Here is a 15,876-nt window from a genome sequence, read left to right as displayed (position 1 = left end):
AGCTGCTCCGCGGCACGCGGGATCCTCCCGGACCGGGGCACGAACCCGTGTCCCCTGCATCGGCAGGCGGACTCTCAACCACTGCGCCACCAGGGAAGCCCCATTTGAAGAGTTTTAATGTGAATGTTGCCGGCACCAGGCCTTGGTCAGCATGGATGGATGAGAGGCCCCTTCGGTGTGGACCTGGGGGTCAGAGGGCAGACACCTGGTGACTAATTCTGGCTCTTCTCCTTACAGAGCAGGCTATTGTTCATGAACTCAACCAACTTTGAGTCCAGCCAGCCTTCCACGAGCCAGACTTGAGCACCGCCTAGCTGCCCACTGATAATCAGAAGGAGATTCCAGATTTGGAGAGCACAAGTCTCCCTCGGAGTGGGGCTTCCGATGTCCCACTTTTACCACAGGCCCTGTGGACATCCTGTCCTCTTCCACAATAAATTCTAGCTCTGAAGGGTACAGAGATGCTTCTGCCTGGGCCCTGAGGTTTGGGTTCCAAAAGTCAGACCTGATGAAGGTCCGTCCTGAGACTTGGCTGATGGCTGATAAGGTCCATCCCAAACCCAGAATATGCCTGGGTTTGCTCATCAGCCCAGAAATGCCAGAGAAAACACTCTTTCTTTTCCTGTAATTTGCAGCCAATAGCCTATCCATGGATGTGCTCATCAATGCGGGGAGGGCCCTGTGGAGAGTTCCCATCCCCTTGTTCATTCAACCCATGTTTATTGAGCACCTAATATATGCCCAGAACCTTGCTGGGCTCCAAGGGAGTGAAGAAGAACGGTGACAGAGTGGTAAAGTATAAACACTGGCACCAAACAAATCTGAGTTCAAATTCGATTCAGCCCAACGAGAAGTTCCAGGAGGGTATGAACATGTGCATCAGGGTGACCAATGACCCTCCAGCCCCCAGCACAGGCCTGACAATAAGTGTGTGCTCAGCAAATACCCAGGGTTAAATAATGGGTGAGTCCTCGTCTTATGACTCCCTAGCTGTATCGGGGACAAGGCATTTAACCTTTTGGTCTCCCTCCCCTGCAAAGTGGGAATAGAAATCTTACACGACGTGGAGCAGCAGGGGCCCTCACACTGCTGGAGGGAGACAAGTCACATCTCCACTTTATAAAACTGGTGGCAACCTCTCCGGAAGGGTAACATAGTCCTCCCTCCGACCCGCAGTCCCGATTCTAGGTACAGAAATACATGCACATGGGCACCGCAAGACGTGTCCAAGATTGCTCATAGCACCCATAGTCATAATAGCCCCAGAGTGAAAACTCCCTAAATGCCCGTCAAAAGAATGGGTAAATAGAATTGGTAAATATCTTGTGGGATAGTCACCAGTGGAATGCTCTACAGTAATGAAAATAACCTACACCCACACAACCACGTGGATGGATCTCACACACCTAACAAAGCCAGGCCCCTGAACACACATCTGCCATCTATATGAGGCTCAAACACAGCAAACCTAACCCATGCTGTCAGAGGTCAGGATGGTGGTTACCCTCAGGGAGAGGGTTAGTGACTGGAGGTAGTAGGAGGGCGTTCTGGACGGCTGGTAACATTCTGTTTCTTGATCTGGGTGCTGGTTATGGGGAGGGTGTTCAGTGTGTGAAAATTCATTGAGCTATTCATTTATGTGCATTTTTCTCATGTATGTTATACTTTAACAAAAAAAAATTTTTTGAAAATAAAAACTATTTACCATGCAGGATGTTTGTAGGAGTACATGAAAAGACATTTGCAATGTTTAGCATCTGCTAGGTCCATGGGAAATGCCTATTAGAAGTCATTTAATTCATTGTTAGTTACTTGATTAATGACTACTCACTTCTTAAATATAGATTCCTGCCCTCCTCCACCCAAGGAAAGGGACAGCATACTGAGAAATCAAGGGGAAATACACACACACACACACACACACACACACACACACACACACAATAATAGTAGCACATACATCTAAGCACTCTGCATGTGCCAAGCTTGGTATTAGGAGCTTGCATCCAGCATCTGATCAAAGCCTCACAGAAACCCCATGAAGTCCAAAACTGCTTATCCTATTCATGCATGAGGACACTGAGGCTCAGAGAGGGAAAGCCACCTGCTCAAGGTCACAGAGCCAAGAAATGACCAAGTCAACTGCACTCTAGCAACCAGACTCCAGAGCCCACAGCCTTGACCACTCTGAATCCCCACTTCAGTCTTCCATCCCTTCCTTCTAACACCCCTATCCCACCCACAACCCCGCACTGAGAGGAAAATGTTGAAATCTGCGTTCCGCTAGATTGACAAGCTCAAACAAGGAAGTGTCAACAGCTCAGAGATGAGAATAGGGCAAGAGACACTCATGTCTCCATCTTTCAATTCAGACTCCCTAATCCGAAATGCTTCACTGGGGATTTGCAGCCTTAAACACCCATGTTCACACGAATGATTCCCCTTGACAGCCTTGAGTTTACAGGGGTTTTCCGGCTCATGATTCAAAGAGCAAACACGGGAGGGCTGGGCCCCATCCTCCAGCAAGTTTGCCTGGTCCCTTGTGAAGGCAGCTTTTGTCTGCCTTCTTCCTGACCCTTCCAGGGGTGCCTTTCTCAAGGGGCCTCCTTGGGTTTCTCACATTCTGTTTTCTTTTCATTTTGAGGTTCACAGAGCTGTGGACTCATTGTGTTTTCTCCTGGAGGAACTTGTTTCACAATGGACCTCTATTATGATACTGGGGTCCGGGGTGGGGGAGTAATTGAAGCAGAAATTCAGCCCCAAGTACTCAGAAGCTTGCTCCAGGCCCTGCCCACCTGTGCTTGTAACTTCTAGGCCCTTCCGTACAGAGTTCTGACTCCCAGGGAAGAGAATGAGCATCCCACCCCCAAGTTCTGGAGAACAGACCTTGCATAGTTCAGAGTCGCTTGAAAAATAAAATGAACTCTGCCCTTTAGAAATGGATCTCATTTTTTTTTTGACCGGACTGGACGGATATTTATTAAAATAAAAAGGGAAGTGGCAGGACTCTAGATGTTGATTTTTCCTTTTAGTTCATCTGTATTTTCCAGATTGTTCACCAGTGAACACATGTTCATTAGCAATAATATAAAGTGGATATACAGAGAAGAGGTAGCTTCCTTATTTGATCTGTAACTAACACATTCTTCTTTACAATAACCACTTATTAGAGGGGAAACATTACCTTTTCAGTCTATTTTAAACTATAGTTCAATTCAGTACATAAAAATGGATCCCTTGATTCACCAAATGACACCAGTAAAGGCTCCCAAACACAGTCACAATCTGATATGTAGGCAGAAAAGGGCATGACCTCCAGTTTCTGACAAACACATTGGGGAGGCATTGACATCGCCAATGCGGAAAACACTGCCTTGAAATGTTAGCTGGGTGTCCGTCCATGCTTCCTGATGCCCCATGACCCTTGCCCTGCTCAGGGCACTGGAACAAGCAGTACCTATGTTTCAAGGAAGGGCAACTCAGCAGAAGCAGAGAGAAGGCTTTTTTTTTTTTTAATCATCTTTATTGGAGTATAATTGCTTTACAATGGTGTGTTAGCTTCTGCTTTATAACAAAGTGAATCAGCTATACATATACATATGTTCCCATATGTCTTCCCTCTTGCGTCTCCCTACCTCCCACCCTCCTTATCCCACCCCTATATCCTCAAGTCCATTTTCTAGTAGGTCTGTGTCTTTATTCCCGTCTTACCCTTAGGTTCTTCATGACATTTTTTTTTCTTAGATTCCATATATATGTGTTAGCATATGGTATTTGTCTTTCTCTTTCTGACTTACTTCACTCTGTATGACAGACTCTAGGTCCATCCACCTCACTACAAATAATTCAATTTCGTTTCTTTTTATGGCTGAGAGAAGGCTTTTGAGTCTACAAAGCCTGGGTCTCTGACAAAACAGCAGTGACAGAGAATAGATCGGTGGTTGCCAGTTGCAGGGAAAGGGGGAGGGGGTAACTATGAAAGGGCAGCATGAGCGTATTTTGGGGGTGATGGAACTGTTCTGTATTATTGTATTATTGTGCCTACATAAAACTATTCATGTGTTAAACTCATTGAATTATACACCCAAAAAAAGTCAATTTTACTGTAGGTTAAATTTTTTTAAAGACTGAGTTGTTTTGTTTGTTTGGGGGTTTGTTTGTTTGTTTTAGTTATAAGATACTATTTCTTTTTTCACTCTCTCTCCCTTTTTTTTTGGCCGTAACCTGCGGCTTACAGTATCTTAGTTCCCCAACCAGGGATTGAACCCAGGCCACGGAAGTGAAAGCACCGAATCCTAACCACTGAACTGTCAGGGAATTCCTGAAGCCTGGGTTTTTCAATTTCAAAATTGGGGGCATAGGAGTCATTAAGAATAGCATATACATGATGTATTGAAACAAGGTTTCCTGCCCCCAGGACTAGAAAATTTCCCATGTTGGGTTGGTGGAGTGTGAGGGTCCAAGAGAAATTGAAGAGAAAATAGTTCTAGTGGGTTCTGAGAAGTGTCTCATGGCCTTGCTTCTCCCCAGGCAAACCTTGATGTGGGAGGAAGACAGCAGAAACCCCAAGTCGATGTGCGGGATTCCAGAACAGAAGGGTTCTGTGTCCACTTTCCCTTCCAGAACCAGGAGAGGTGGCAGGATCCCAGGGAGAGAAAGTTAACTGGAAGGTCTCAGTAGTTCCAGGCAGATGGGCTGCGGCAGTCCCCCGGGGTCCTGCCTGAGACCCAAGGGATCGAGACACAGAACAATTTTGGGTGTCCAGCAAGGGTGTCCAGTAAAAAGTAAAGGCTAAATTCGAAGGGGCCTTTTGGACGGGAGGGAAGCACAGCATCTTGGCATCAAGGGGTCAGATGGCATATGGCTGTTTCTATATTTCCAGTCAAAACAGGGACAGGACAGCCTTCTTCAGATGCCTTGGCACAAATAAATCCCCTGGAACAGAAATAAAATCCCAGGGGGAAATGGGGAAGTTTTTGTTACTCAGCAAAATGGCATTTGAAATGCTAAACTATACATACATTAGAAAAAATATATATAGGGGAGTTCCCTGGTGGCCTAGTGGTTAGGATTCAGAGCTTTCACTGTGGAGGCCCGGGTTAAATCCCTGGCCAAGGAACCATCCCACATGCCGCATGGCATGGCACAGCCAAAATACAAAAAAAAAAATAAGCAAATAAATAAATAAATGAAGGGATTATATATTTTAAAAAAAATGTAGGGACCTCCCTGACAGTCCAATGGTTAAGACTTTGCCTTCCAATGAAGGGGGTGCCGGTTCGATCCCTGGTTGGGGAGCTAAGACCCCAGGGGCCTCGCGGCCAAACAAACAAAACATCAAACAGAAGCAATATTGTAACAAATTCAATAAAGACTTTAGAAAATGGTCCACATCAAAAAAAATCTTCAGGGCTTCCCTGGTGGCGCAGTGGTTGAGAGTCCGCCTGCCGAGGCAGGGGACAAGGGTTCGTGCCCCGGTCCGGGTGGATCCCACATGCCGCAGAGCGGCTGGGCCCGTGAGCCATGGCCGCTGAGCCTGCGCTTCCGGAGCCTGTGCTCCGTAACGGGAGAGGCCACAACAGTGAGAGGCCTGCGTACCGCAAAAAAAACAAAAAAACAAACAACAACAAAAAAAGATCTTCAAAAAAAAAAAAAATGTAGACACATGAGTTTATGAACTGAAGTTCATACCCCGTCCCCAGACATTATCCCCCACAGCCCTGTGAGGTAGATATTATCCTCCCATTTTACAGATGAGGAAACTGAAGTTCAAAGGTTTGGAGGGACTTGCCCAGGGTCACAGGATTTGAACCAGGGCAATATGCGCCCATATCCTTCCCCTTTCTGCCGTAACACAAATGCAGCCTCCTAGCTTCAAACCAGCAGCTGTTAGCTGTCCAGTAACAAACTTGAATCCATTCTTTGGCTTATCTGCTTCCGTTTCCCCAAAAAATAGTAGCAACCTGACCCAAACCACAAGAGTTGTACCAAGATAACATAAAAGGGGACCCCTTTGAGGATGACTGACAACATACAAGCTGTGGGAAGAGTTTGGTGAGTGCGTGAATGGACGATTGAGTTCAAGGCCATGGCTCAGCCCCTTGGAGGCATCGGCCAGACTCTCAAAGGAGGGGGGAGCAGCTCCAGTGAAGGTGTGACATGAGGGGAAGGCAGCGTGGCTCACTGATTACAGGGGCATCAGACACAGGGGAGAATTCTGACTCCGCTCACTCGCTGTGTATCCCTGGGAAGTAATCACCTTCTCTGAACCTTAGTCTCCTTATCTGACATTTGATGTTCAACAATATCAACCACTCATGACAAAGATGAAGTTCAAGTATGGAAAGCACCTGGCACATAGTAGGTAGTCCGTAAATGTGCATTTCGCCCTTCTCTCTCCGCTTCTGCTTATAATGTGTTTGGTTCTGAAAGACAAGAGCTGCTCTCACTGGACTAGGGCCTGGACCTCCCTGTGCCTCGTTTTTTCATCTATAAAATAGACTCCAAAGGCCCAAGTGGTGGTAACAAATGCCTCATTACTTCATCTGGGGAAGGGAAGAAGAAAAGGTAAGGGTAGAGACCAGGATGTCACACAATCCCTCAGGCCTGGGAAACTGGAAAGCATTTTCCAGGTTATAAAAGTGGGAGGCATGGCATTCCCAGACGTGGGGATGCAAAACGGTCAGAGCGTGCCCAAGGCATCCTCATCTCTCAGCCCAGTGATTAAGAGAAAGGACTAGAGCGTGAATGCCTGGGCCCCATGCCCACTGTGAGACTCTGGACGTGTCACCTCACACTCTGAGCCTCCGTTTCCCCCTTGTAGAATGGATGTACTCATTCCCATCCCACACAGGGTTGTGAGGATTTGTGAGGGGCTGGAGGTGAAAAATGATGCTGCGCCTGGCATTCAGCAAGAGCTGGCAAGTATTAGCTGTTGACACTGTTTTTATTGCTATTATTATCCAATGGGTTGAGTCCTAATGATACTGACCAGGGTTTTTGGCCTTCCTTAATCAATAGAAATTGACTAGAGGCCAGACAAGAAATTCAGGCAAGGCGTTATGGGGGCCCCTGCCGCCGCAGCGGGGGAGTGAAAACTAGTAACAGGTTCCCTTTGTTCACCCCCACCCCGAGGCAGGGCAAGCTGGTTCCTTCTATGGGGTGAGGGTAGGGGTGCGTCCAGGGGTCAGGCTAGAGGGGTGGCTTACATAGTTTGCCCACCCCTCTGGGGGTGTGAGCTCACGGGGCATGCGCAGTACTCTGTTTTTGCTCCTGGCTCTTCAGAAGTGGCAGATGGGTTTTAGGTCCTTTTGTATCTTGCTGTCCATAATTTGCCCCAACTGCCCATGCACGCGGTTATGTTTAGTCCCTTATAGTTTCTTTGTATTTTGTTGCTTGAGGAGACATTTGTCCAGGTGCAAGCACTGCAGCAAAGAGTCCCAGGTCCCAGGCCCCAGCCTGTCTCACTAACTCTGCCCCATCCTCTCTATGTCCTTGGGCACCTGTCCCTGCTGGGCCTCAGTTTTCTCCTCTGCAAAGGAGGAACAGCAACCCCTCCCTCCAGGGTTCTGTGAGGATGTGTAGCCCCCAGCATGTGACTGTCATGCAATTAGAATTGAGAAGCCAGGACACCCCTGCCCTGGAACTGAGGGGTGCCCCAGATGTAGGGAAATCAGAGACAGTTTGACTCTTTTTTGACATTTTGGGAGCAAGAGCCCTCCAACTGGAGAAGAATAATTGGACCAGGAATGGAAAAGGCCTGGATATGAGACTGAGGTCCCTTCCTGGGCTCCACCGGCTGCCTCTCCCTGTGTTTCCAAATGTGATCTTCAGGCCACCTCAGAGCGTGGGTCCCCAGCCTCAGCCCCACACGTGAAACCATGAAGTCTTGAGTAACATCCCCATCTCAAGTTTTCCTCTGTTTAACTTGTCAATCAAACGGCTTAACTGTCCCACCTACTAATGTGATTGGCAATTATTTACTTTGGAGAGCAATTATTACCTTGGTGTCTTACTTTGAAAGATACCACCAGATTGCAGAATTCTGAGTTATCTAGAAATCCATCATTCAACTGCTCGTTTCCGGATTCCCAAACTATAAAAGAGGCTGCCTCCTCAGCAGTAGCCAGCAGGGAAGAGGAGACCAAGACACCTGCTGGGACGTCTGAGAAGCCAGGTGAGATCTGCCCATTCCGTCCCCCGCCCCTCCACTGCCTGAGTGTGGAGGACTCAGCCCAAAGCCTGGCTCAGAGGAAACGTGTTAGTTATTGCTATTCACTCCCTGGTGTGCAGGTGCAGGGGCAGGGGCAGGCGGTAGATGGGTTCCTCTCTTGTATTCGTGCCACAGTGGGCCTGTCATTCTTTCCACAGATACTGAATGAGAAGATGTTTCAAACTGGGGGCCTTGTTGTCATCTGTGGGTTGCTGGCCCAGACCATGGTCCTGCTGGAAGCCCTGCCCCGGACCCTGGACCAGACACTGTCCTTACCTATGACTCCATCCCTGGCCTCGAGTCCCACAGATCTTGCTGGAAGCTTGACAAGTGGTAAGTGAGAGTCTGTGACAACCTCCTTCAGGGGTGTGTGTGTGTATGTCTGTGTTTTTGTGTGTGTGTGTGTGTGTGTGTGTGTGTGTGTGTGTGTGTGTGGTTGGTTGGGAAGAGAGATAAAAGGGGGCAAGGACTGAGGACCCATAACTGTCAGATCTGACCCCCAAGGACCCCATACCCATTTCCAGCTCTCAGCAATGGCCTGCTCTCTGAGGATCTATTGGACGTTCTCGAAAACCTTCCACTCTTGGACATCCTGAATACTGGAGGGAACACTCCCAGCGGCCTGCTGGGGGGCCTGCTTGGGAAATCGACCTTACTGACTCCACTCCTGAACAACATCGTTGAGTGAGTAGCCCTAAAACAGGGCCTTGGACCCCACCAGAGAACCCCCGTTGGAGATCTGACAGCCCCAGGCAGTGGCCCTGAGGGGGGGGCGTGGTCTGAACATGAGGCCAGGAATCAGGCTGAGACCTTCCTCACAGCCTGGCAGGGAACACCAGCCCTCTTGAACTAACAATTGCCCCCAGTCCTAAAGCACGTCCTGAGTCCCCAGCATCATCTATAATCCTCACCATAGTCCTCTGAGGTCAATTTAATAATCCCTAGTTTACAGATGGAAAAACCGAGGCACAGAAAGGTGCCTGTGATCACACCGCAGGAGTGATGCAGAGTGAGGGTTCTAACTCTAATTGACTTAAGTCCAAAGCCAAGGTCTTTTCCACTATATTATAGTAATTTTGTTCTCCTCACCTGTGAAATCCCTTAGAACACTGGCCTTTGATGTAAGCAAGAAAGTGTAAGCTACTCTCCTCAATGACATCATCGTGTGATATCCGTGGAACAATCCAAGATGAACAATCCAAGGGCCACCTGAGAGCTCTCTAAGCAAGGAGCAATAGTAGAAAGCTTGATGCCAGTGAGCTGGCAAAGCCTAGCTCCTTCATAGGACTGGGTCAAAGCTATTCCCATGATTCCTACCCACCCAGGTGCTTGCCCCTGACTAGAAGACAGATAGATAGGCTTGAGTTTGATTTTTATATTCACCGTGTACTTGCTGGGTGACCTGGGGCAAGGCACTCAGTCTCTCTGGGCTTGGTTTCTTCATCTGTAAAGCGAAGATTATGGTACCCACAGAGAAAAACTGTTGGGAGGACTGAGAAGATGTAGATCACCTGGCTCAGTGGCTGGCTCAGAGAAGAGACTTACTTCCACCCTCTCTCCATTCTCCCCGACTTCCTGCTTCTCTATCTCCATGATAAATATTGTTGATTGACCTGCCATTGAAGAACTTGGCAGGATGAGTGATTCCTACCATAAATGTTTGCGAAGGACTTATTCCAATTGCCCAGACATCATCCACTTAGCCACTTACCCATCCATCCATCTTTTTGTCCATCCTCCCTCCATCTAACCACTTACTCTTCCATGCATCCACCCACATATCCATCTACCCCGCCCTGCTCATCAGTCTACAAAGTCAACCAATATAAAGTAGGCCCTTTCTTTGTAAGGCTCTGAGCTGGCATACAGGATGAAAATATAACCCAGACACAGTCCCTATCCTGGAATACCTTATAGACTTGAGATGAGGAGAGGGCCATGTGTGTGTCTGGATCTGACCCAGGGCAGAGTTTGGGAAAAACTGATGTGAGACTCGAAACCCATGTGGCTTTTGCTGTAAGACTCCCCTCCTATCTCCTCCATCCCACCTCATGGGTAGCTCCCACTCTGGGATGGGTAAGGTGGAGTTAGGTGTGGTTTCTAGATTTAGAACTAGAGGAGTTAATGTTTCTCTCTCCAATGTTGCTCCCTGGGCAGTTTGAAGATCACTAATCCCCAGACGCTGGAACTTGTCCTCCTGCAGAGACCTGATGACCATCGTCTCTATGTCACCATCCCTCTGGGCATGGTCCTCAATGTGAAAATGTGAGTGGGTCCCAAGGGGGAATGGGAGGATGGCTCACCAGAGGACACCCTGATGACCTTGGGTAGTCAAAAAGAAAAAAGGTGTTGGAGTCTGTCTAACAGACCTGAGCCTCCAACTTCAGCTCATTTGCTGCCATGCTGAGTGACCCTGAGTCACTTGGGAAACTCATTTAACCTCTGTGAGCCTTGGTTTCCCCTACTGGGAAATGAGATGAGTGCAGCTGTGGGCAAGATGGCTGGCATTTCTGTCAAGGAGAAAAGCCTCCTCTGCCTTGGGATGTGGTGGGACCAGCTGCAACAGACTGTCTTCTCTGCAGGCCCTTGGCCGGAAGTCCATTGAAGATGGCTGTGAAGCTAAACATCACTGCAGAACTCTTAGCTGTGAAAGACGAACAGGAGAAGTTCCACCTCGTCCATTGCAACTGCACTTACTCCCCTGGCAGCCTGCAAATCTCCCTGCTTGATGGGTGAGGCCAGAGGGGTGGCTACTCCTGTCCAGAAACAATTGGATGGGATGATGGATGGATGGTTGGGAAGATAGAACAATGGGAGAATGGATGAGTGGGAGGGTGGAAGGGTGAGAAGATGGATAGGTGGATGGATGGATGGATGGATGGATGGATGGATGGATGGATGGATGGATGGATGGATGGATGGACAGATGAATAGGTAAATGGTCACTTATCCCTTCTTAGGCCAGGCTGACCAATTCTGTGCTGGATTAGGCAACAAGAAATCTGAGTTCAAGCCCCATCTACCTGAGGGGTGTGGCAAGAGATGGCGGGCTTCCTGTGTGAACTTGAACAGTGTTTCCCCAACTTGAGTCTCAGCTTTCTCAGATAATTGCAATATGGAGCTACTTTGGCATCATTGACAGAATCCTCTAAAATAATAGATGTGGACATGCTTTGTGTCAGTAAAGGGTAAAATAGCTATGGAGCCTGCCTGGGTTACTATTTCAGTTACTGCTGCAAGGGAGATGGAGGCAGGTGTAATATACAGGAGTCATCGCCATCATGGCTCACGTTTACTGAACACATGTGTTGTGCATCACACGTGTCATCTCATTGAGTCCTCATGGCAACTACATACTAAGCACTGTTCATTCATTTATGGATTCTACAAAGCTTTATTGAACACCTACTGTGTCCTGGAACTCTGGGTTTATTCTACACGTACCTGGTATGTGCGCTGCTGTGCAGTGTATCACTCCCTTTGGATGTGCCCCTTGTTATGGATCATGTGGGTGTGGATGCACGAGGCCGGGTTCCATTACTCAGTGCTGAGACTGCAGTGGGCACATACCAGTGCTTCTGCATACCAGCCTCAGGCCCCTGCACTGCCCATGGCTTTTCTCTTTCAGATTGGGCACCCTCCCCAGTGAAAGTCTTATTGGGATCTTGAATAATGCCCTTCCTGGGCTGGTGCAGGACAAGGTAAGTGAGTACAAGAGGGGGCTCCTGATCTTTGGCTCTTAGAGCTTCTCAGGCTAAAAGAAGCCCCTGGGGTGAGCTTTTCTGAGCCTCTCAGTTTGATAAGTAAATTCCATCCATCAGTCTATCTGTCCGTTGTTCCATCTGTCCATGTTTCTTCTTTTCATCCTTCAAAATGTATTGATTGGTTTCTGCTCTGGGCCAGGCCCTGTGTGTGTCCACACTACAGCTGAAACAGATGGGCTCCTGCCCCAAGAAGCTCCCAGGCCACCCCCCACTATGGCTGCAGGCCAGGCCCGCCCAGCCTATGCCTCGGTGCCTCCTATAACCAGAAACTCAACCCTCCCAGGGTAGTCCACCTTATTCAGAAACAGGTGCCAGATCACAGAGCGAACAACAGTTCACTGCGTGATTGGGCACCTCACCCACGCCTTCAGTTTCTCCTTCTGCCCAGTGTGGATGTGTGAACATTATCTGTGGGACTGCTTTGAATCAGACACTCTCAGATACAGAAAAACGATGGAAAATCTCCCCAGAGAATGCATACTGGGGATGCTGTTGCTGCCAGGGTCTCCCTAAGGTGCCACGTTGCCTAACTCTCCTCTCTGCCCCTGGGTCAGGTATGCCCTCTCGTCAGTGAGGCTCTCGGTCACTTGGACGCCACTCTAGTACATTCCACTGTCAGTAAGTACCTGCTTCCAAGCCCTCTCTCCCCACTGCAGGAGCAGGGATTTCCCCCAGGGAGCTCTGTCCCTGCACACGTGGGACAGCTAGGTCCCTCCAGCCTCAACTCTCCCCATTTCAGATTTCTTCTTTGCCTTGAATTATCCAGATCATGTTGAGGCATAGACTCTATCTCCCCCCATCAGCCCGGACACTGAGAACAGCTGGGCTGGTTGGTGGAGGCGGTACGGTCCCCTCCAAGCCCTGCCTGAGCGTGGTTGGATCTCAGAGTTCCCATTCCCTAGTCCCAGACCTCCAGGGGACTGTGGGGGTCCCTGGGCTCCTTCACTCTGGTCTGTGCTTATTGTTTCTTCATTTTCCAGACTCACTGGAATCAAGGTCTAAGCCTTCCAGGAAGGGACCTGGCCTCTGCTGAGCTGAGTGAGTATTGCAACCCACTCTGCAGGATTTGGGAGCTGGCTGTTCCTCTCCTGGTGGGGGCAGCAGGGGGCTTGAGACAGTGACATCCAAAGAGAGAGACAAACAGCCACATAGACATACACCAAGATGCACAGAGAAGTCCACAGAAATGCTGACAGAGGTGGAGAGACACAGGCGGCACCGCAAAACAGCTATAAAGAGAAACACACATGGTCATGGATACGTGCACACTCACACACAAATGCCCGGACACACACATGGTCACTCAGACAGACACACAGAGGCACACACTCTCATGTCAGCACACGCACACATGTACACACACATGCAAACGCACCACGCACAAATGGACACACAGACACACACTCACTCAAGCACATGCACAAGGAGCCCTCTGACCCCGGGCCTCAGGATCAAGATCACCCCAGCCTTAGGGTCTCAGCCTCCTCCCCACCCTCTGGAGGGGGGGTTTGATGATGGGCCAATACCAGCGAGACTCAGGGACTTCGAGTCTCCATTCCGGCTGGGGTCTTCTCCCAACAGAACCATTTCCTGCTGCTCGATCCACGCCCTGCCCAGCACCCGAGGGCTCACAGAAGGCTGGCCCGTGTCCTGGACCATGACATGGCCATGTTTGGAAACCGGAGCAGCCCTCTCTCCAAGGAAACTGCTCCCCCTTCTTTCCCACCAGGCATGTGTCACATTCCATGTTCATCACCAAATAAAACTGTCCTTTCTCTGCACAAGGTGCCTTGTCATTCTTCACCATCTCTGGAGGGCTCATAGTTGGGAAAATGCCCTGGCCTGAGTGGTTGGAGCTGTGGAAGAGAGTTTGGACCTTACCTTGGAAATCTTAATGGTCTTAGGCAGGACAGGAAGATGTTCAGATAGGTGTGGATTTCAGAGGGACTGCTCTGGGGTTCTTAGGATGGGTGGACAGGGTGTTGGGTAGATGTAATACTCCGGGCAAAAGTGATGATACACAAGATACCACACAAGAAGTGAAAATGGCAGATTAGAGAGATGTTCAGGAGGTGGACCTGGAAGGGTGGAGGTGAGGGAGCAGGTGAGGCTCCCGTCCGTGTCTCAGGTGGGGAATCCCAAAGGTAACTGGAAATATGGGGGGACATGTTGCTTTCAGCAGGAATATTATGCCTTTAGCTGTGGCCCTGCTATGTGAAAGTGCCTGGGAGACCTCGAGGGAGACGTCCAGGAGGCTGATAGATACACGTCCTCTACCACCTCTCTTTTGCCTACTTGCATCCAGTCATACTGGCCTCTTCTCTGCTCTCTCAGCAAGAGGATAATGAAGATGACAAAAAGGAAGTATAGGAGGAAGGACAGACTGGTCCAAAATGTTCATTGCTGAAAGGCTCGGGAAAGATAAGCACAGAGAAGGGTCATGGGAGTTGCATATGAAAAGATTATTGATGCCCTGGGTGAGAGTCATATTTTTAGAGGAAGGAACCTAATTTTAAGGAACTGAGAAGAGAATGGGATGTAAGGAAGTTGAGACTGTGAATACAGGTAAGATTTACGAAAAATTGGATGCAAGAAGGAAGAAGAAGGCTACCCAGGCTGGGGGACATTGTCCCCTCAAATAAAAAATAAATATGCTTTCACTGTTTGAGGTCCTTAGAGGATCAGCCCCACCCTTTCACCCCACAGCTGAGGCCTTGAGTTGTATGTGAATGACTTGCACAAGGTCACAGAGTAACAAAAAGGCAAATCAAGGACGGAAACATCATAGACATTGAGTGACCCCACTGACCTTATGAGAATGAACAGATTCAGGCTGGTGTTTCTCAACTCCTGCCAAACACCTGCCATCGTGTCCGGACCCACCACTATCTCCACCTGCTATTGCCACCAACCAACATGGCGTCAGGGGAGGACAGTCCCGTGGTTCAGAACTGCAAGAAGGCTTATTGTAGGAAACCAGCATGCGTCTTCTGGTGAGGATTTAAGAGGGGAAACGTCTTCCACACTCACAGAAGTAGAAGATCTTTGAGCTCAGGATGAGTAGTTAAATTCTGTAAGCAGCTGAATGATTGCCTGAAATACAGAAAGGACCTTCCAGACTGGAAACCAGCAATCAGGACCTGACTTGGAGAGAACCCAGGCATTAACTACCTTCGTGTCCTCTCTGGGCAAGCATTAGTTCAGGACTGAGCGTCCCCCAGGGCTGAGGCCCCAAGAATCAAGGTGGATAAAGACGGGCACATACACACACATGGGACTATCAGCACTGGTCCTGCTGCCCTCTGACCATGGCACCAAACTGCATTCTTGCCTGGACACACACCCACCGTCCGTCTCTGCATACTATTTTCTTCCAACTGCTCCCTGGATTTCTTCCTATAGCCCACTGATGGGTCCTTCCCTCCCCTAACAATTTCAATTCTTAATTAACCAGTCTAAGATTCCCCTGGATACAAGTGACCTGGTTAATCAGAACACATTTATGACTTATAATAGGACATTTTCACATTTTAAAAGCTCTTCAGAAGGATGTCAGTGGTAATGGCAGATTAAAGACCTCCAAAAATTCTCTCCTACATAAAAGCAATCAGAAAACCCGCAAAAATTGTCCGAACCAATTTTTTCAGAACTCTGGAAATTAACTAAAGGCTTGCAGCAATCCAGGGCTGGAGTTGGGGGGGGTGGGGGGCGTGTTTATTCAATTAAAAATGGCTGAATCTTGGTCAGAACAGCAAGCTTTGTGACATTTTAGCTTACGCATCTCCCACTTTCCAGCTCCACCATAGACTTGAAAACCAAAAGCCCATAATCTTGGTGAAAACCAGTAGCCTGGCAGCCACAGAAGGCCGACAGAAGGGGATTGATTAGAACAACTTCAAA

The 15,876-nt window shown here is 48.7% G+C and overlaps 2 protein-coding genes across 2 annotated transcripts in view; both read left to right on the top strand.

Annotated features, from left to right (window-relative positions):
* Positions 1-455, top strand: part of BPIFA3 (BPI fold containing family A member 3) — a 12,656-nt gene extending 12,201 nt beyond the window's left edge. The window contains exon 8 of the mRNA XM_007122362.2: positions 238-455. Coding sequence (XP_007122424.2) covers positions 238-272 — 35 coding nt within the window. The 3' untranslated portion in view covers positions 273-455. The remainder of the gene's footprint in view (positions 1-237) is intronic.
* A 7,930-nt stretch (positions 456-8,385) lies between these two features.
* Positions 8,386-12,759, top strand: BPIFA1 (BPI fold containing family A member 1). The gene is made up of 7 exons (XM_007122373.2): positions 8,386-8,545; positions 8,737-8,896; positions 10,370-10,477; positions 10,795-10,944; positions 11,841-11,913; positions 12,531-12,594; positions 12,716-12,759. Exons 1-7 carry the CDS (start codon positions 8,386-8,388, stop codon positions 12,757-12,759), a joined length of 759 nt encoding a protein of 252 aa, XP_007122435.1.
* The last annotated feature ends 3,117 nt before the right edge of the window (positions 12,760-15,876 follow it).

Source organism: Physeter macrocephalus, chromosome 14 (assembly GCF_002837175.3).
Source record: "Physeter macrocephalus isolate SW-GA chromosome 14, ASM283717v5, whole genome shotgun sequence".
Lineage (NCBI taxonomy): Eukaryota > Metazoa > Chordata > Mammalia > Artiodactyla > Physeteridae > Physeter > Physeter macrocephalus.
Note: the sequence above shows the minus strand (reverse complement) of the source record. Positions and strands in the feature narration are given on the sequence as shown.

Excerpts from the sequence above, each read along its gene's own strand:
- BPIFA1 (XM_007122373.2), top strand. The coding sequence starts at position 8,386 with ATGTTTCAAACTGGGGGCCTTGTTGTCATCTGTGGGTTGCTGGCCCAG. Across the intron at positions 8,897-10,369 it reads CTCCTGAACAACATCGTTGA|TTTGAAGATCACTAATCCCC; the intron begins GTGAGTAGCCCT and ends CTCCCTGGGCAG. Across the intron at positions 10,478-10,794 it reads ATGGTCCTCAATGTGAAAAT|GCCCTTGGCCGGAAGTCCAT; the intron begins GTGAGTGGGTCC and ends TCTTCTCTGCAG.